Genomic DNA, 21450 nt, shown 5'->3' with positions numbered 1-21450 from the left:
TTAGTGGCATGAGGTGGAACATTCTAGACAAAGCATTTTCTATGGGTAGGTAGCAAACCCTCCAGCAGAACATGTTTAAGATTTATTGCTAAAAATTAAAAAATATTTTCCCCAGTAGTTCATTACAGGTTGTATATTACGCAAAATTGACTCTTATGAGTTTTAAGCCATGTTATAATGTTGGTACCTCCTCAAAAACATACCTGGAACCGTGTTTTGTTTCATTCACACATGTTTGAGTAACCTTTTACTATTAGTCTGTCTATATCTCCAAAGCTCAAAATGCTCTATTCCACCTTGTGATGTCATGTAGAGGTAGTTTTCAAGTAAACAGCTACATTTTACATGTTGTTTAGTAAAGAAAGAGTTTAAAAACAGGGTTTGAGTGATGACGATTATAACATAGATCAGAAAATAGCGTAATATGGGCCCTTTAAATCATAACTTTAAATGCATTTGTACAACATCACTGTTACACAAACACGCATGGCTGTCCTACACTCGGCTGTCATGCACTCTACGGTGAAATGTAATCCTCCTCTGAGGTTGGAGTTACCAAAACAGTGTAACCCATATTTCCACATTACCAAACACCCTCATGGTGAAAATGTGCTTTTTATAATGTTGTTGTCTAATAGCTCCCTACTGACTGCCCAATCGATCTGCAGCAAGTCAAAACCATGAAAACACATTGATTATTTTAAGCTGTTTTTAATGAAGCTAAAACACCCATAAAAAACACATTCGCTTTCCTCACAGTTGAAAACCGGACATCTGCCTCTTTGTAGCGTCACTAATCGGTCGCCGTGACAACTCATCTTCTCTGTAGCCGTCTCCAGACAAATCCATTCATACTTTTCTCTTCTCTAACCTCCACCAGTCTTTGTCTCTCTCTCCCTCCCTCCCCCTTGTGCTAACACTTCCTGCTATCCCCGCACCCCCACCCCACTGTGTGAGTCAGCAGCACAGCACATAACCTTACATCGATCTAGATTTGGATGCTGTTAGATTCCCTCTTTCTCTCTTCTCCTCTCCTCCTCCTTCTTCTTCAACACTTAACTCGCTTGACATTGACACTGCATAAGGGGCAGAGGAGGAGCGAGGAGGCATAACTGTGGGGTAAATGGGATGTGTTAAAATGAGTGGGAGGAGAGGAGGTGAAAACAAGACTGCAGGATCAGATGAATTTAACATTAAGATAGCACAGGGCATTCCTTGACCTAATATTATAAAATGAAGGTCTAGTTAAAGCTGCACTATGGAACTTTTCTGGTGGTGGGTATACTGGGGCTACGAGATAATTGCATTTGAATTGAAACGGCATTTTGAATCATAAAGGCTGCACTTTTTGAAGTACCATAATTATCAAGTTTTATTCTGCGTAAAACTGCAAACCCTGTAGTTTAGATCTGTGTTTAACAGATTCCTAATACTAAAACATAAATTGCATATCTAATCGAAATGTCAATGCTTGCCTGAAAAAAATAAAGTCACTATTAGATATTTTTTCCCCAAATCGTTCAGCCCAAGTGTCTACTACCTGGTCTCATGTGTTATTTTAAATATATATATATTTGGCCTGGTGGCATCACCTGCTTGTTACCACAGAGATGAGCAAGTTTTATGCCATACTGTGTAACATTTCAAGCAAAACATATAACATCCATAAAGACAAGCAATTTTCACACTCTCAGATTGCATAGTGCACCTTTAATCATACTTCATGTCTTAAGAAACATATTTCGCTCTTGATTTAAAATGTCTCTATTATAAATATACTAGTTGAAAGAGGATGCCATCAAAACCAAGGTAAACAATTTTGAAATATTACACTATTTTCTGATCTTTAATGCATTTTGAGCTTTGGAGATGTAGACAGACTAATAATAAAGGGTTACTTAAACAAATGTGAATGAAACAAAACACAACTCCAGGTATGTTTTTGATGAGGAAACAACATCATAACATGTCTGAAGCTATGGGAATCCATTTTGTGTAATATAGGACCAACAAGTTATGTAAATAAAAGTTCAACAAAAGTAAAATTGTATAAAAATATGGCCAGCAAACATGTATCAATAATGCCACACATATACATTTTATATGACACCTACACACCTTTTTGAAATGGAACAAAGTGAATTTTGTAATATTTGAAAGAACAAACACACGGGAAACACTTGGACAGAGACACTTCCAGGTACTTTGAAGGCTTTTGTTTGTAATAATAACACTAATCATAGTTGAAAGACAAATAACTGCCTGTGGTGTCAGAAAAACGGTGAGACTTAAGACTCCATAAAGTGAGACTGGAGGAAGCTGCTGGAGACTGCGTGGGACAGATGTCAACAACGCCAGACAAAAGGGGGAGCGGGCTGCGGATCATCTAAATATAGGCCTACCAGCACCAGCAGCGGCAGCAGCATGGCTCTAAATATTTCATCTCCTCCAGAAATGAAGCAGAGGAGCAGAGGGAGGAGAGCGTGAGAGAGAGAAGAGAGACAAGAAGAGAGAGAGGAGAGCCTCGAGGGGTATAGACGGTACAATGGGACAGAGTCAAAAATAGCAGACAGAAATACCATGCAAAAGGAAGCCAGTCTAATCCGTTTTAGGTTTATGCCATGGACTCACTGACTCATGATCAAAGCAATTTATCATGATAACTCATATATGAATACAAGATTTGGCAGCTAATTTATAGAAACATCAGAAACATGTCCTATGTTACACACAAATTTACTTTTGTGAGCTTTAAACCATGTTATAAAGTTATAACCACCTCAAAAACAGACCTGGAGTTGTGTTTTGTTTCACTCACACATGTTTGAGTAACTCTTTATTACTTGTCTATCATCTCCAAATGATGATAGATAGATGATAGATGATGTCATGTAGTGGTAGTTTTCATGTTAACACCTTCCTTTTACCTTTAGTTTTGAGAACATTAGAACAACGATAAGAAAATAGTGTAATATGTGAATATGTGTAGGTTTTATGCCTTAGAGCAACACTGTGTATGCAGCTTCGGAACATTCCCTATGGAGATGGAGAAAAGTTTTATGCTGCACTGTGGAATATCACAGCTAAAGAAACAACATCTCCATGGAGACAGGAAGGTTGCTATCCTCCAGGCCAAATAAGAGTAGAAATAATTTGCGAGCTTAAAAGTTATGCAGTGGTGCTTTAAAGGGCTCATATTATGCCATTTTTTGATCTATGTTAAAATGTCAAAAACAGACCTGGAGTTGTTTTTGTTTCACTCACACATGTTTAACACACAAATCTTCACTCAAACAGAAAACCTTCACTGGAATCATTTGGATGATTTAAGCCCTGGAGTTGTTAGAGCTCACAAGAGTCCAATTTGTGTAATAAAGGTCTTCTTCTGAAAGTTTAAAACTTCTCTGTGATTGGTCAAACCCACCTGCCACTCACTCAGAGCACAATGGGTGGGGAAAAAAGGCAGCCCTATTTAGGAGTGTATGTATATGTCAGTTCTCTCAAACAAAAATGCTACAGGGTGATGAGATGGAGTCACAAATAGCTCGCAGAAAACACATGCACGAGGAAGAACGGCAGATCGTCCGTCTAATTCTCAGTTTTATGATAACAATGAAGCTGAACTCTGCAGTGATTTGTGGGTCATAAGAGAGCCATCTTCTTGACTCATGCTGTTTACTGCAATGCATTTATGAACTGAAGAGTTTGCACCTTAAGGGTTGAACTGTTTAAAATGTTGCAACTTTTAGCGTTCAGCAAAGTACAGATTAGTGCCAAGAAGATTCAAAATAGTCATGGGTCTTATCGATTTGACGGGGATGGGGTTTAGTGCTGGCAGCAGTGTCACTCTTTGTTGTGGCTATTTGCGGGTTTATATTTAGTTTTCAGAGGACTGATTCTAATTCAAAAGATCGAATATTTTGTTATAAATTATTAATTGCTATGGCAACGGTCCAAATGTTTCATGTTTCTGAAACCCCCATGGATAAGCATGCTTTTCTTAGTGCTTTTTGGAGAGCTGTTTGGAGAGTTCAAGGAGAGATGGAGGTTATGGGGGAGTCTCTAAGGGGCTGCAGAGATGGTGAGACAGGCCACGTAAAAGCCTGAACACAAACAAAAGGGTATCACTGCAGGGGGACAGATAATGGGTCCACTGCACACCTAGGTTAATTAGGGTTTCCAGGTATAGGGTGTTGTCCAAATTCTAAACATGCAATAGGTTTGGCAATAATGCATTTTTGATTCAAGTTTATTCTGTCTTATAAAAAAAATATAAAAATAAAAAAAATCTAAATAAATGTACTAAACAAATCAAATTTCTTTTTCCAAATCATTATAAAAAAAAAATTAAAATAAAATAAGGCTACAATGCTAACAATGTGAAATAAAGGTTCAAAATAAGGCCCACGAGGGATAGATTTTCCTCTGAAATGAGACAAAAGTGAGTAAACTGCGATAACACTACGTCATATTACTTAATGAGACAATAGTACAATTCAAACTAAAGCAATGGCACTTTGAACAATAGAAAAGTGCAATGTTGCCAGTTTGGGATGGACAAAAGTATGCATTGCCCTTTTCATCCCCAGGAAGCCTACATACAATATTCTGGGATTTGTTTTTGGTGAGAACAGCACAGCTCAAGAGCAGAAAGTGGGGTGTCCTTTTGTCCTGTCAGTGTTAGCGGGTGATGGATGAGATGGCAAGCCTCGCACACGGAGGGTCATTACAGGAGGCCTAGAGGGGGCGCTATATGTACAAAGACGCAGGGATTAACAATAGAGCAGATACCATCACAGCTCTGCAATAATAGAGCACGTGCACACTCCTATTCAGACAGGCACTCTATAGAAACACCTTCACATGAGCAGTAAGATGAGGACATGCAACCCCCCAACTCCATACATGGTCATGCCAGAGAAGGAGGAAATGATAATTACCTCAATTATGGTATTTTCTTACTGTAAAATCACTTGGGGTTAAGGGTGGGTGAAAATCTAAATCAGCTCTTTTTGTAGTTTTCCCAGTGTAGACCATACAAACTGATAATCTAATTTTGCATATTTTTAAAACAACAATTTGCAGTATTGCCCACCTCAAAATTCATACATTTGTTGTTTAGTTCATTTCAGCACAGTTTTCTATTCTGTGTCGGGTAGTTTTTGTTTTAGCCTGACATAAAATTACACCATTAAGTACGCCATTAAAACACAAAACACAGACTAATCCCCTGGCAAAACACGACAAAGACAAAGGCCACACCAGCCTCAAAACACTAAAAGCAACGCTCGTTGAAACTATACCTCAGGATGCAAGGAGTGGACTTCTTTTCAAATGCAGAACATATTGGACACACTTTAAATGCCACATGCCATCAGGGAGTTAATGAGATTGATTTTTCTCCTTTTTTGCAATTCCTCTAATACGGCACCCAACTGCTTGTAAATAAAGGTTTAATACGTTTGCATTGTATGTGAGCCACTGCTTTTACTAATGCGACTTACATCCATTGTTATTCATAGTTTCATTACAATTACCGGTGATTTGTTGTTATTTTTTTTGTTGTTATTTTTGACATTGCATGTACTAAGGACATGACTTACTACCCATTTAAAGAGCTGCCTGTTCACCTGTGCTGTATTTGCCCTGAAGCATTGTCATTTTTGTAATAAAATCTAAACTAAGACCACAGACTTAATAAAGAAGTGGACTAAATGAGTGTGATGTCTCCCATAGCGTTCAGCTCCGTTCAAATGAAGCTGACCGAGGCTAGAGGTTATAGGGGCGAATTTGGAGCCGAGTTCCATATTAGGAATTTCATATCCATTTATATAAAGTCTACGGCTAAGAGCAGACGTGCCTCAGATCTCTCCCTTTCTCTCAGATCCAGTGAGCACTCCTGGCCTCTTTCTTCTCATAAAAGTAAATACTGTTGGCTGTAACTATGATGTCAATTAGAGACAGTTATACCTACTTTTACTTCAGTAATTTCCTTCATAATTCTTTATTTGCTGCATAACAGACAATTTATTTCCTTTTTTATTCTATTTACTTTGTCTATACCTTTGTTATGTTGTCCATTAACACTTCCACTCACAAATGTTAAGAATCTTTTTCAAAAACCCTATGAATACGAAATCGGACCTATAGCCAAAAACCTATTTCTTGGTCCATTACTGACACAACAGAGGGTATCTCACAATGGCACAATTATGAAGAGAACACGCGCACATTCCCATTCAACCAGCCCCTCGTGGACATGCTTTTACATGAGCGGAGATAAGCAGATGCAGCCACTGGTGTCACGCCCCCCCCCTCTCCCCGTATAATTATAGAGGGAGGAGGGGGGGCATACATGAACAATCACTGGAGTGTCAGGCAGTTCATTCAATAATTAGAGAAAACATTTGTCCATCAAATCTCCAAACATGCTGCAGCAGAACAATGAGCCACATTAGGGGAAGATTATCAGAGTGACTCCAAAGGTCAGCCATTATACTAATTAGTGGCACTTATTTCACAAGTTCCGATAATATGATATCTGTGGTTTTCTGACAGCTGTGTTTCTTTTTATCACCAAATAACATTTTTTGTCTTTGCTTTTGAAAAACTTGCATTACTTTATATGGGCACTTCAAGTAATCAACTACTAGTTAAAGGGCCCTCGCTATTTTCTGTTCTATGTTGTAATGTTGTTTTCTGATCACAAACAGACCTGGAGTTGTGTTTTGTTTTATTCACACATGTTTAACACACCTTTAAAACCCTGCATATTTAAGCTGAGTTCACTTCCCAAACAAAAAACACTCTGTTCCAACTTGTGATGTCATGTGGTAATACTGGAAGTGCTCCACTGTGATTTTAAACTCCACACACCTTCACTAGAATCATTTGGATGATTTCAGCTCTGGAATTGCAAATCTATTGATCTAAAGGTAAAACTTGTTAACGCGAAAACTGCCACTTCATGACATCACAAAGTGGAACAGGGCATTTTGAGCTTTGGAGATGTAGACAGACTAATAATGCAGGATTACTCCAACATGTGTGGATGAAACAAAACACAACTCCAGGTATGTTTCTGAGAAGATAACAGCATAATAACATGTCTTAAATCTCACAAGAGTAGATTTTGTGTAATATCTGACCTTTAAAAAGTCATCTGCATAACTATGGAGGGATGTATACCAAGTGATTATCTCTATAGAAATATAAGTGTTTTGCGACGAATGTTCAGCAGTAAGGCATTAAACTTTTATCTCCATAGAGACAAACCGGTGACCCCTAGATGACAAGTTACAGGTCAGATCTGTGGAGAGGCAAGCCTGCTCAAAGTAAGGATGCATATTTTAGAAGCAAGCTTTTGAGAAGGGATGATAAACAACATAATTAATAACAATACAATTAATTAATAAATTAATAATACAATTAATAATACTTCATAAAAACAGCAAGCAGCGAGTCGTCTACCAGAAAAGTTACATAGTGCAGCTTTACTTGCTTCAAGTCTGACCTTTTGGTCTGTAGTAGATTAAATTCTAAGAAATACGTGAATTCAGGATATAATGAGAATACAACCTTGACAGAATCTCTCATTTCCACTTTTGAATGCAACTACACAAGATCTCAACCCATAAGACCTCTGACCACAAACAAACTTGATAGAAAATATAGTTCCTTTGTTTGGTTTTTTCAATAATGTTTCCCATAGAGACAAGATAATGGACAAATATACTGACAACTTACCTTGCCTGAACTGAAACTGACATTACTATAAGCACAGAAAAGCTTAATGGGGCCTGCGTCATATATAATCCTATACTTAATCCTTGTATACCTTACCAGTAAGATATACATCTCCATGGCGACACACTGATTTGTTGAGGGCTCTTGAGCTTTTGAATAATCATGCGAGTTCGGTTGAGGGCAGACGCTGTAACTGTGAACTCTATTTACCCTATAATAATCCTCACTAGAGTCAATACGGCCAGCTGGATCAGTACTGCCCCATTACACACAGTTTTAGAAATGATTTTATGCACATTCAGAGGAGTCATCACAGAAAAGGTTACGGAGTCTAGCTTTACATTGGCATTTCGAAGTGCGTTAAGTTCAGTACTTATGATTTTATTAACTGTGAATCTCCCCTGCCATGATTCTTCGGCCGTGTAATCCCATGTTGTCAGTATATATTGTTTTTGAACAAAGATATCGACTCAAATATGAACTACTCCAAAAGAAATTGTCCAGCTGAAGTAGTCTTGAAGACAATATAGACGATAAACAAAAATATTGAAACTAATTAGTGCAACTGACTCAAAAGCCTTAAAAAAGAATGATCTACAAAAGGTCTAAATTCTAAAAACATCAGCTGCAATAAATAAATAGCAGAATAAAACACCCCAGTGGTTAGTTTGTGTTTATAATAAGTCACAAAAGTTATTTACTCAACATTCTACAGCTCAAATCTAATTGTAATACAGAAAAGTAGAACACTGCACCACTAAATAAATACTGACCCCAAAAACTATTGTCCCATCTGACATATATTGAATGATAATATCGATTATCGTGACAGGCCTACTGACAAAGCCTGGCTCAAGATTTGGAGATGGGTCACAGAGCGTTGCACTGCTCCTGACAAGTCCCAGCGGCATTAAAGGCTGGGTCAAATGCAGAGGACAAATTTCCAAATGTGGGTAATATAGTAAGATTGGTGTAAAATGTTCTTGTTCATCAACAAGTCAACAACGCACCAACGCATTACCTGAGATCAATAAGAATATTGTGCTTTGACTGATTTTACTACTAAACTGCCATGTTTGTTTTTATGGCAACAGAGCACGGGCTCTAATTGGTAAATCCACCTGTCAATCACGTCTTCTGGAATCGGGGAGACAGGATATGGTTCCAGACCCACTTATATTAGTAAAGTTTTGTCAAAGTGTGTGGATCTTGCTGGTCAGGTAAGAGACCGGCAGCCATATGCAAAATCCTACAACTGTAAATAAGCTCAATAGAAAGTCCTATATTCAAACAGATTAGCAAGAACAATAACAGAAGATCTCATCAAACTGTGAGCATATACTTTTCAGATTATTATGAACAATATATACAAACCGCTGATAAAAGTATCAGATCTCAAAAATAACTCTTGTTTATCATGTAAAAGCAAGTTTAAATCAGATTCCTGCCTTGCTGATCCTCACCTCTTAAAGTGGCTGAGGAGGGTCCCGATCAGCTCTCCAATGCGGCTCTCGTTGGGTGGGACCAGGCCCTGCAGACACACCACCAGGTCTCTGCTGTCCTTAGTGTGAAAGACCACCAGCTGGTCTTTCCCCGGGGACACGCTCACTCCGGTCACCTGGGCAACAGCCAAAGACAGGGAGATGAAATTAGATCAACCGGTACAGCTAAAACAAACAGGTGCAAGTGCGAGCCCCAGAACAATATGTAATTAAATAAAATTAAAGTAAGGAAAAACACACTTAAATGTCAAAGCATGGAGTGTTATAGATGTTTTGTACATGTACTGTGTTATTTCTAAAGAAGAGATACACTGTTATGTAACTATAGCAGCAACGACCTTGATCCAACCTTGGTCTTAAATAGAAATCCACTGGTCTATAAAGTATGTCCTTAATTAAAACCATACGCAGTTTTATCTATAATGATAGAAATTAATAACTTGATATATTTTCAACATGTTGATTACAAATTTCAGGGTTTTTTTTAGGAATTCCACAAAAATGTGCTTGAATGTGCCTTCAACAGTCTTGTTTGAAAGCTGGGGGTCAAGAGACATACTTCCTCATGAATTACCTCTAAGAAATATCTCTCTAATATATCAAATATCTCTCTAATATATCAAATATCTCTCTAATATATCAAATATCTCTCTAATATACCAAAATGCGGAACAGATCATTTCTATCTGTGACTAGACCCTATAACCTGCTATATTACAAAATCTGCATTGAAAAAAAAAATAATAATATATATATATATATATATATATATATATATATATATATATATATATATATATAAACTTTTGCCCACCATCTATATTAAATATTATTAGTCAATGGAATATAGTGAGCCAGCAATATGTATAAAGACACAAGTTCATGTTTATCTAATGTGATCTACAAAAAATATGTCAAAACATGCAGTTTTCTTTAGTAAACTCCATCAACCAGAATAAACATGTTGTAACACTATTATCAAAATTATAGGTGGTTGTATGAGATAAGCATTTACTCCTCAAACTAGCACTTTTCAGATCTGGAAACACACAGATTTGAAGTACCCATGGGAGCCCTATAAAAGCTTTCAAGTCAAAAGACCCTTCATGAAAGCCCCTCTCCAGGCCAGTATCTGATGGCTATTGGCATCTGGGATTTCTCACACTCAAGACTTAAACAGTGCGTAATGATGCAGAGAAGAACCTCCCAAGGACTTATCCAATGTCTTTGAGTCCAAGCCCCCAGACCATGACTCAAGCTATAAAGGGAATCAAGCACAGCAGTTAATAGATGTTTTTAAAAGTTAAAGATGATGAACTATGTAACTTCTCTGCTTTGCCCATCTTGCATTATCAACTACAGCAGTTTTTTTTTTTTCCCCTCAAAAGAATCCATTGATAACCATGTACGTTACATACCTGTCTCAACGGAGACAGATGGCAGTGTTTCCCATTAATAGAGAATATGCTTCCCCCCACAGTCTATACTTGTTGTATTATCATAAATATTTACATAACTTTATATAATCATTAATCAGTCTTTTTTTTTTTTCAATAACATGATTCACTAAGGGTTGCCTGTGCCACCATAGTCTTGTTGTATAAACCTATAGGAAATACTGTTACATGCAAAGCAATAACATTTCTATGAACACAAGCAGGACGCCATAATCCCAGCTTTATTCACTTAACAGCTCTAGATCCGACGCTTTCTCCCCATTAATTTCTAATCCACCTGAGTCCACTGCAGCAACACCGCGACGAACAGCCAGGGGGCAGGATGTCAGGTGTTTTAATATCCCCAAGTGGAGAGCAATGCCTAGACACACTTCTTCTCTTTTTCCATTAACTTGAGACAGTTTAGCACCTCAGGCTACACAGCCAGCTAGCTTATTTAGTAACAAGATGTCTGCAACTCTGGTCCAAAACACTCCATAATCAGCATGAATTAAACCCCAAATCCTCTCCCGTGTCTCGCAATCCGCACACAGTTAATTACATGGAGCTGAGTACATTTACATTCATATTAGGGGCTTAATAGAATGGAACGACAGGCAGTTTTATAATGAGTGGGATAATGATACTTTCTCAGACAAATTTGATCTTGTTTCGCCAAATCAGTTTGTACCCGGAGTATGAAATTTGCTGGAGCTATTTATCTACTCAAACATCTGTTGTCTTTTTTTTTTTTTTTGACTGTAACAGACCAGATCAACTGAGGAGAAATTGGTTGTTAAGACGACCCTAACCTGAACACAATACATAGTTGCAAATAAATATGGACCAAAATATTAGAATCCTCTATTAAAACACTTCTCCAATTGACTTATAAAACAAGATTTTAATTAATTTGGCTCAAAGCTCATAGTTAAGGTAGCTTTTAAGTGAATACATTAATACACTGTTTTAGAGCCTATGAACAATGCTTTTGTTTTCATATCACTGAGAGTCGTCATGAGAACACAGATGTTCACATGACATTCAGCTCTAAATATATTCAATCTATGGCTAATGTTATGTGGAAATTATGTTCATTTTATATGCTGTAATAATGAATGTGTAACTTGCATTATTTTAATTATTATTTTCTGTCTAACACCACGTGGGTTGTGTTGTTGGGATTATTTTTCTTAATCATTTACCGTAGTTGTCCGTGTAATCCCTCAACCATCCAGGTATGATCCATAGTAAAAGAAAAATTCTAAGACGTTTCAGCAGCTTTTTGTCCAGATCACAGATTTGAATTTTTCTTTTACTATAATTGGTTAGTTGTTTAGATCGCTAGAAGGCTGGTGAATATAAGATTTTCCCATGTTTGTATCCAAAAGAGAAGTTGAGAACATCCTAGTGGAACATACTTTTCATCAAAAATACTAAAAATGATATATTTCTTCTGTTATTTGTATGTAATCCATGACATGGTCTGGAGGTATAAACCAGTTAACAATTATCTGACTATTTGACTACTGACGACTAGGCTATTTGTTTTGTGCATTTGAAAAAAGTCTTGTAAAATGTGCCATTTTGAGTAAGAATATTTCAGTATTAAGAGAACAAAACAGGAAGTCTTTGTTCTTCCAGGCCAAAGGAAAAAAAAGTCCATTCTCTTAAAGCTGAGAATGATGGAAAACGAGCCAGAGGGGTCTCAGATTCTGTGAAGATGACTGGTCTGCGCACATGTCTAAACGACACCAGACATCAGCTGATCCGCCCCGCCGGTCCGTATCCATGACAACGCAGTCTCCCGGGAAGTCACCATGACAACAACAACGGGAAGAGATGGGAATACGAGGGTGGAGGGAGGGTGAGGAGGCAGGAATTAACAGGATGGAAGGGAAAATACATGAAATGGAGAGATTGTACATTGTATTTGTTAAAACTGAGAGAGCACACAGCACGGCAAAGAATAGCTAGAAATGATGTGAGGGAAATATTAAATTTACAAATAACAAAACATATTATAATTATTCATGTCTCTTCAATGTAAAAGAGTAGAATTAGACCCAGAGGAACGTAAACAAACGACAGCATTTCAGAACATGTTTGAAGAGACCTAAAATACAGGAGTAGCCATTTTTATAATAAGACTTAGAGGTACCTATGAATTTTGTATTGATTGTAATTAACCTGGCAGCCCTTCAAATCACAGTAGAAATCACAGCATTCTTGGGAGGCAGATTATTTGTTGTATGCTATGTTATAAAAATAAGTAAGAATAACAGAAGAAAGGAAGTCTGTTCAAATATGCAGCGTTTTTGCTTCATAGAGTCGTCATGACAACATACTCGTAAAATCTAGTGATGATGTGCGTTTTGCAGTGGAAGCATTAATTGGCAAATAAATCCCACGTGAGGCGGTTGTGGTGGGCTCCTCCTATAAGCACTAACCATTTATCAGTTTCCCCATGCCCTCAATGGTTGGATGCAGGGGAAGCAGTAAATAAACAGCCTGGGATAGGCGTGGGATGATGCAGTGTTAGCCTATCAGCGCTAATCAACAATGAGCTAACAGCTTTCCCCTCTGCTTGACCTTCTCCGATCGATTTAGCTGTGTCACGGTGCCATGGCTCCAGGCCTACAACTCAATTGGGGTAGTTTTCACCTTCAAAATCGTCTGTCTTACCCACAATTCTCTCTAGTCTCAAAGGTTGTTACAGGTTTTAAACTTCCTGTTTGTAAGTGATAATTTGAGGACATTTCAGCATTCAAATGATAGAATAGTGATTTGGGTTGGTAATTACTATGACAACGGTGCCAAATTTCATCACTCTGAAATAGCTCATTCACTGGTAGAGACATAGATGAATCTTTGAGTACTTCAAATCAATAAATAATATTTTTTTTATTTATCTTCCATTTATTGGAGGTGAATAAACAGAACAAAGTGAATTTTGTTTTGCATATTTTACCAACTAGAAAAACACATTGGCCAGTATTACTCATCCACATCTTATATGAGCTCCACATTTACATGTAACAGGGACATGTTTAATGGCTCTAAAGGGTCACAACATACCTACTAAATCACAACTGTGATACTAAAAGTCTTTGTTAAACCAAAGTTAATATGAAATAAACCTATTTTAATGATCAAAACAGTGAATCAAATGTCAAATGCTGTGCATAAATGTTTCTTTCCTCTAAACAAGCCACACAATTGTAGCGCTGTGACCTAATAATTTGGTAAAATATACAAAAAAAAATACACTTGACAATATATCGATCATCCCATGATATAGATAATGTATCATTAAATGAAACAATATGACACATCAATATTTCGATATTTTTGCATACCCCTAATAACGACTATATAAACATTTTCCTATGCAACCATATACTACCTTACCCTTGTCCTCCTACACCCTGTTACCTTCTGCTGTGGCTGCCCGTGGATAACAGCGAGCCCCATCTATCAACTCAGTTTGAAAGAGCCATCCTTAAATAACAATCACCTAATCCATCTTTGCACTGCAGTCCGTCTAGTCTATTACACATGTACCACAAATACAACTCTGGGTATGGGGTTTTCCATTTCCCTCCTGTCACATATTTATCAGATTAGACGTCGGGATGCCCTGTCATAGCGGTCTCGCTGCCCACTGCTCTGGTCCAGGCAGGAGGCGGCCATGTTGGATTTGAGCCTGATTAATGTGTTACACCTGAATGTGCCCCTTGCAGCTGTGCTCACCTGAAGAGTCAATCATCATTTTGAAGTAAACAAGTTTTATTTATGCCTGGGGAGACTGTGAAATGGGGTCAGGAAAATATTGCTCAATCAACATCTTGATGTGTATTCTGTTTAAAGTCACAGTATGCAACTTTTTGCTGAGTAACAGACAAAAATAAAAGCATGTTATTCATTATGTGTGTTTTTATTGTGCAAAAAAACATGCTTCCCTACTCTAAGAGGGCTTGCATCTCCACAAACCAGACTTTTAATTGACTTGTCTCCATGGAAGTGTTGTTCCTACAATGTTGTTGGCTACAATACTCAACAGTATGACATAAAACCTATCTATTTCCATGGAGAATGTTCCAAAGTATGGTTTTCTGTATCCATGGAATCATGCAGTCAACTTTCCAGCGTTACATACATCACTTATTTTTAAGTCTGCTTTAGTCTCGTCAATAAAATAAGGGCACTGCAAATATAGAAAGTACTTATGTATATATTATTGTGCAACATTAGGTGTACTGCATAACTTTCTGGTGGAGACTCTGCCTACTACTTGTTTCCATGGAGATGTTGCTTTGGCTAGAATGTTCCACAGTATAGCACAAGAATGTATACATCTCCATGGGGACAATCAGGCAGCTCACACGCAGCCAAGTCACAGGTCAGGTCTATGCAACACTTTACTGTAGAATATTACAGGCAAAATAATAAAATCTCTGTGAAAACAAGAAGCAGCGTACCTGCCACCAGAAAAGTTACACAATGCATCGTTAAGCATGGCAGCCATATTATTTACAAACAATAAAAAGTTCAATACAGCATTAAGATTAAAAAGTCTACATCAGTGCAGTTTGAATGGACCAAAACATGATATTGAAATGGACTTTCTGAGGACACAAACGAGCGAAGGAAAATCAAATCTTGTTTTCAAATAACTTGGAAGTCAATAAGACAATGTCGATATTACATATTGGTAATTTAGTCAATTAATGGTCAGTGTCTTAGTCAACCAAAATTTGTAGTTAGTAATTATTTTATTTAGATTATAAGGATTTATATGGAGCAACTGGTTAAGAAGTCAGTGAGCCAATCCCACCTGCACCGCTGGTTTAGCACGGAACGGGCGCTTAGCAACGCTGTCAATCAAACCTGTTGCTAACACTAGCGGAAGTCGCCTCAGGGAAAGAAGCCCCCTGATACATTTGTTATTCATGTCTATATCTTGGTTCATACCTTGTTATCTATAATAGCAAAATAAAAACACCAAGATCATGTAGAACGGCTTAGTATGAACATTTTATGACCACAATGACAAGGCTCACTGCAGCAGTTACAGAGAGAGGGACGACAATGTTTCAAAGTAAAATGAATTCGAGCCAAAGTCGATGGAGCCGGAAGTGCGCTCATAATCGATTCCTATTTTAGCTATGTCCATTTATATATACAGTTTATGGGTCAGATACATAGAGATTTGTAATATTTTGAGAGCTTTTGCCACGCCCTACTTTTAGTCGACTAATCGATTGGCAGGGCAAGAATTACTTTACTTGACTACAGCCCTCCATATTGGTTAGGTGTACTATCAGACGGTAGCCCTGAACACATAAACTTGAGTGGACGTGCTCTAGAGCTCTACTCTCCATGGAAACAGCCTCATGTGCAGTGTGCGTGTTGCCGCTAATGAACCTATCACAGGAAGAACATAAATTACAGACAGCCAATAGCAGCGGGGCAGGCAGGATTTAGCATATTGACATGTTGATGCAGGATCCCAGGACAGCGGAAAGGAGACGACTTTCCCCCTGTGTAAAGTAATGAAATGCCGAGTTGAGTAACGATAGGAGATGTAAGGGAAACGATGGTGAAATAGAACTTTTATAAAATATTCGTTGGTCAATCTGGTTGTGTTTTATAGTTTGATTTTGTAAGTGTTTCCTCTAGAGCTTATGCAGATGACATCACAATTTTTTAGTGAGTGGCAAAGTTATATGAGCAAAGTTATATGAGTGTCAATGGTGAGTAATGAAATCAATCAAGGCGACAGTAGTAGAAAACTAACAGCTAAACAACAGCTACATTCACATTCATCACTGATACAGACTTTGGGATCAGACAAAGTTGAACTGAACCTTTCTCTCCTTAAATAATGTGTTTTGGAGTCAGTGTGTTGAGGAAATAATTCTTGTGGGGTGAAAACAGCAGCTCCACAGACCAAAACGAAGCAATAAAAAGCAAAGAAATATATTTTGTCTGTTGTGCTGCCTATAATTCTGCTGCAGCGTCACTCAGTCCGAATGTGCAGGGGCATTTTTTGTATTAAATGATGTCAGTTTATTGGTCAAATCAATAATTTTCTCATGGGAGGTGGCTGCTGTGATATGGGCTAAAAAAAATTAAATCAATGAATGTAATCTTACTTTTTAATAAGAAGTTACAAATGTTTGTGTCTGGTTGCAGTGGAAGGAAGAGCATCCAGCAAAAAATCCATAAAACAATAACTACAAGAAACAAATGAGCAAGCTAATACCAGACAAAAGTTACAAGTTTTTAGGAATCGATTGAAACTTCTAGCCACATTTTTCCACTATATTTTTCCACACGAAGAATTTGGCCGTCCTTATGAGCAGGTTGAGATTTGTCTGCACTTGGATTTGGTTTAACACTTTTCTGGTCAGACTGGCAGAAACAGCAGTGTAATCATAAAAACCTACAGGGAGCCTCTCTCTCACCAGACACTTCCTCCTGCTCCTGTGAGGGAAAGCACCAGACACTCCCAGACAGCATATCAGCAAGTGCATTGTTCTGATGAATTGTAATTGATTTTCTAATTGTTGCGGTGAACAGAGAAACGTGTTGTCAGAAATTCTTCTTATCTACATCTGTCTCAATAAATCATTAGCAGAAACTGTATACAAATTAATCCAGGTGAATATGTTGTACACACTAAATCAGCTAAATATTAATTCTATTTTTTAATAGCTGTTTCATAGTAACTTTTGTGAATCACGGGATACAGCAGTCTCAGACTTGGACTTTTGTAACCCTGTGGTTTGTACCAAAGTCCATTTGATCTTTCTATTTGGACTATGGCAATGGCTTTGAAAAATGAAGAAACCTTCGTTTGAGGGTAACTTGTTACAATGGTTGCCAAAATGTAATCAGAAATTAAACGTTTTGAACACTTTTTTTCCACTTTTAAAACTGGTTTGGTTATGACAAATATTATTGGCAAAGCTTGTTTAATTAGTTTTATGACAATTTTACATTTCATTACATTATTGTAACTTATTTAGAATGTTGGCCTTACTACTACTATCATTATTATCATTATTATCATTATTTCAGAAGATTGTGAAATCCAGACAAACCTCAAAGTTGATGTTTTGAAGATCGTTCAACTGAAACATTGCAAGTGTTGCCAACAAACAGGTTTAATATTTGTACTATACTGTAGTATATTATTTACAGTCTCCTGTGCCAGTATCTGATGTGTGCTCATGTAAAAAACATGATAAATACAGTCTATATCTTAATATAAAACAATGAGTTTCTCACGTTGTAGAGGGGAATGCTCTTCATAGGCTTGTACTGCTTCAGGGGGTCCATCTTGTACACATGGCGGTCAGTAATGAGCACAGTGCGGTCCTCTGCTTTATTAAAACGGTTGATCTGAAAAATAAATAGCCGTAGTTTAGGGAGACAGTGCAACGATCGGCAGTTTGTTTTTATTTGTTTGTGTTGAAAGAAAAAAAAAATGTGTGCGTGGGCCGTGTGCTCGACAGCCGCCTACCTTTCGAACGTTACAGGAGAACAAAACTCTCATAAACTTGTCTCTTCGTTGCAGTTCGCTGGAGACCAATGTGAAAGATGAAGCTGTATCAGGACTGTCTCGCTTCTGTCAATCAAAAGCAAAACATGGTTAATATAGAGATGTATTTTGAAGGGCATTAAGCACATAAATGAAGCAAAAACATAGCTTTTTCTTAAGCCATTTAAGGAAACGTGTAGTTGCAGTTATACGGTGACCTTGAATCTATTTAATCAATGGACCTGAATGAACAGACAGGTGACATTGTGTGACATTATGCTTGGATTAAAAAAGATAGTTAACTCATTTGCACAAATATAGCTGGCTTTGCTTGTGAAGAAAATATGACTGTTTTCTCCCATAGATTACATTGTAAAATAATATAAATCAGACTGCTGAACTCTGACCGCATCTAGTTGTAAAATATTTTATCACTCAAAACCCAGACTAGAGATGCGTTGGAAAAATACATATTTGGGATGAGTAGGACGGTTTTGAGGTTTGAAGTACGATATATTGATGAAGAAAATATAGATGATGAACGATAATATTCACTGCCATTATGCCATTTACCCCAAAAAACTATTCTATATGTACAGTATTGTTTATGAACATGAGCTGCTATAAACAAATTTAACACTTAATGAGTCATAGAAGTTATTTATTCAACTCTCTACAGCTGAAATCTTATCATAGCACAGAAAAAAGACTAAAAGTTCTCCACTAGTACAAAGAAAAAGTGTCCACGATAAATATTTATCCCCAAAAATGATTGTTTCATCCCTCAAATATTAAATGACAAGTCAATTTAGTAATTACTGTGGCAAGACCAGTATGTGCCATTTATTTTTACAACAAATACAAGAAAAAAAAAAAAGTTAAAAATCCTCCATTCCTAGCATTAACACTTTATATTCAGTGCTAGAGCTCTAATCCCACTCACTCACCAGGTAGTTTCCCTCCCAGGGCCGCTGTAGTCCCAAGTCAGTCCTGTTGCCCTTGAGTACTTCAAATGCTGCTACTTTAGCCCTCACCTGCAGTGCCTCCTCTGGTGAAAGGCTTTTGATCAGCGTCCAAGCCCACCACCTGTAGTCACACACACACAAAAAAAGAAAAATCCGCTTTCCATGTTACCATCACAATAGCTTTAGTTCATACTTAAAAGCAAAGACCCCAGCTGTGCGTTGAGCGGGTTAGGCCGATCCTGACAGCTAACAGCATTGTGAAAAAACAACTATTTTCAAACTGTGTGAAGAATCAGATAGAAAACAAACGTGAGGATAAAAGAAGGTGATGAGGCTTTGATGGAGGAGGGAGAAATCAATGGTTTGTGTTTCGCCCTAGGCACGAGGAAACATGTGTAAGGTTCTCCAAATGGACACATCTGGTGTAACACAGCCCTCCAGGCGTAGATTAGTCTGCTCTGTGGTTGGTTCTCCGTACAGTAACAAATAAACACATGCTTGCTGTTATATACAAGTATAAACTAATTTCAAGTATTTTTTTCAACTGTTTAAATATGGTTGTGTCTCTCAAATAATATAATAAAATAATATAATATTGTTCAATTTGTATATTGTTCAATTTGTATATTGTTCAATTTGTATTGTGTATGTATGTATGTACGGCGACCTTGAGAGCCTTGAAAGGCGCCTAACAAATAAAATGTATTATTATTATTATTATTATACAATTATTAGTATTTATTAACATTTTTACCGAATTAAACCTATGAAAAAACATGGGTTTCAGAATGATACACCGTTGCCATAGCAATTAACAAATTATAATGGCATCTTACATGTTTTACACTTACATATTATTTTGTACCTTATGTCAAATAAAGAAAAGTAATCTATGTAATTAGCCATGAGCCACTGCATACATTGACTTGTAAAGCCATTTAAGTACATATTTATTCCCTTTTGCCTATTCTAATCTTTACTTTTACACATTAATAGCCATTTCCCAGTCTAACACATGTCTTTTACCTGTTGTAGATGCTCCGCAGGGCTTCCTCAAACTTGCGCAGTACTTTTGGGGGTGTGGGCCACTTCACGTGTCTCCCATAGTCTTTCATATTTTTGACATTTCTGAAGCGCCGGTTCACTTCCTTTATGTAGGACTTGACTTTGTAGCGTCTGTAGGCTCGCAGGATTATCAGGGCTGCTCTCATACGGCGATACCTCATTCTGGCCAGAGTTCCCCTCCATACCTGGAAGAAAGGGGAAAAGAATGGTTATAAATGTTGAATTGTCTAAAAATTAGCTCTACAAGCACTGTAGCTAAGCAGTTACACATGCTGGTTACCACGGTGACACAATGCACACATTAGCAAACAACGTGTTTACAATGTCTGAAAACTGAAGAACAAAATTAATTTAAATAACACATTTTCAGGAGTCTAATCCAAAAAATCATTCAAGGTGCTTTTTACGAGTTTGATTCAACAAAGAAGGTGAGTGTGACTATTTGGACAACAGCTGGCTAATGCTAGCTAGCTTGTGACTTTAATTTGATGTGAGAAGGACTAGTTTAACTGCACAAATCAGCTCACCAAGTACTGTATGACCGGTCAATGCTTTTATTTGTACTACATTTTATTATATAGTGCTTTTCAGGACTCTCAAATACAGACAACAGAAGAAATATTAAAAAACAGTCAATAGAGCAATAAACAAATGATACAGGGAAGATAAAAACAGTAAATCATATAGAGAAAAAAAAGCTTTTCTAACTAGATGGATCTGGATTTTTTGTTGAAGGTGGAGAGGTCAGTGCAGTCATGGAGTTGCTGAGGTAAGGAGTTCCAGAGGGTGGGGGCGGCTATGGAGGAGGCGCTGTTTCCTTATGGTTCAGTGCTTGGTCCTGCAGGGGCGGGACAGGGGGTTGGCGTCAGAGGAGTGGAGGGAGTGGGATGCAGTGTGGGGCTGCAGCAGGTCTGAGAGAAGGACTTTGATGTGAAGGCGCTGAGGGATGGGGAGCAAGTAGAGGTTCTGGAGGACAGGGGTAATGTGTTCACGGTACTGGGTGCGTGTGAGGAAGGGGAACTTTATATTAGACAAAATGCAAACAAAACAGAGTAGTTAAGAAAGGCTGTTAGCATTAATGTTTCACTGATAAGTTGAGCCCTTTTGTAAAGTTGCTGTTTGCGTCATTGTGACAGTCGTGCTGATTTTAGCTGCTCCCTACTTTTATTCAGAAACAAACTGTATTA

At 37.6% G+C, this 21450-nt stretch overlaps 2 protein-coding genes across 2 annotated transcripts in view; one reads left to right on the top strand and one right to left on the bottom strand.

Moving 5' to 3' along the window:
• Positions 1-21450, top strand: part of cdk5rap3 (CDK5 regulatory subunit associated protein 3) — a 312712-nt gene that overhangs the window by 54121 nt on the left and 237141 nt on the right. The gene's annotated exons all lie outside the window — the stretch shown is intronic.
• The window catches only part of myo1d (myosin 1D), a 120325-nt gene that overhangs the window by 31282 nt on the left and 67593 nt on the right, over positions 1-21450 (bottom strand). Inside the window, exons 17-21 of the mRNA XM_033984485.2 lie at positions 20225-20448; positions 19181-19319; positions 18216-18320; positions 17981-18094; positions 9210-9364 (exon numbers count right to left, since the gene is read on the bottom strand). Coding sequence (XP_033840376.1) covers positions 9210-9364; positions 17981-18094; positions 18216-18320; positions 19181-19319; positions 20225-20448 — 737 coding nt within the window. The remainder of the gene's footprint in view (positions 1-9209; positions 9365-17980; positions 18095-18215; positions 18321-19180; positions 19320-20224; positions 20449-21450) is intronic.

Source organism: Periophthalmus magnuspinnatus, chromosome 19, assembly GCF_009829125.3.
Source record: "Periophthalmus magnuspinnatus isolate fPerMag1 chromosome 19, fPerMag1.2.pri, whole genome shotgun sequence".
Lineage (NCBI taxonomy): Eukaryota > Metazoa > Chordata > Actinopteri > Gobiiformes > Gobiidae > Periophthalmus > Periophthalmus magnuspinnatus.
This window is presented reverse-complemented; position numbering and strand designations above follow the sequence as displayed.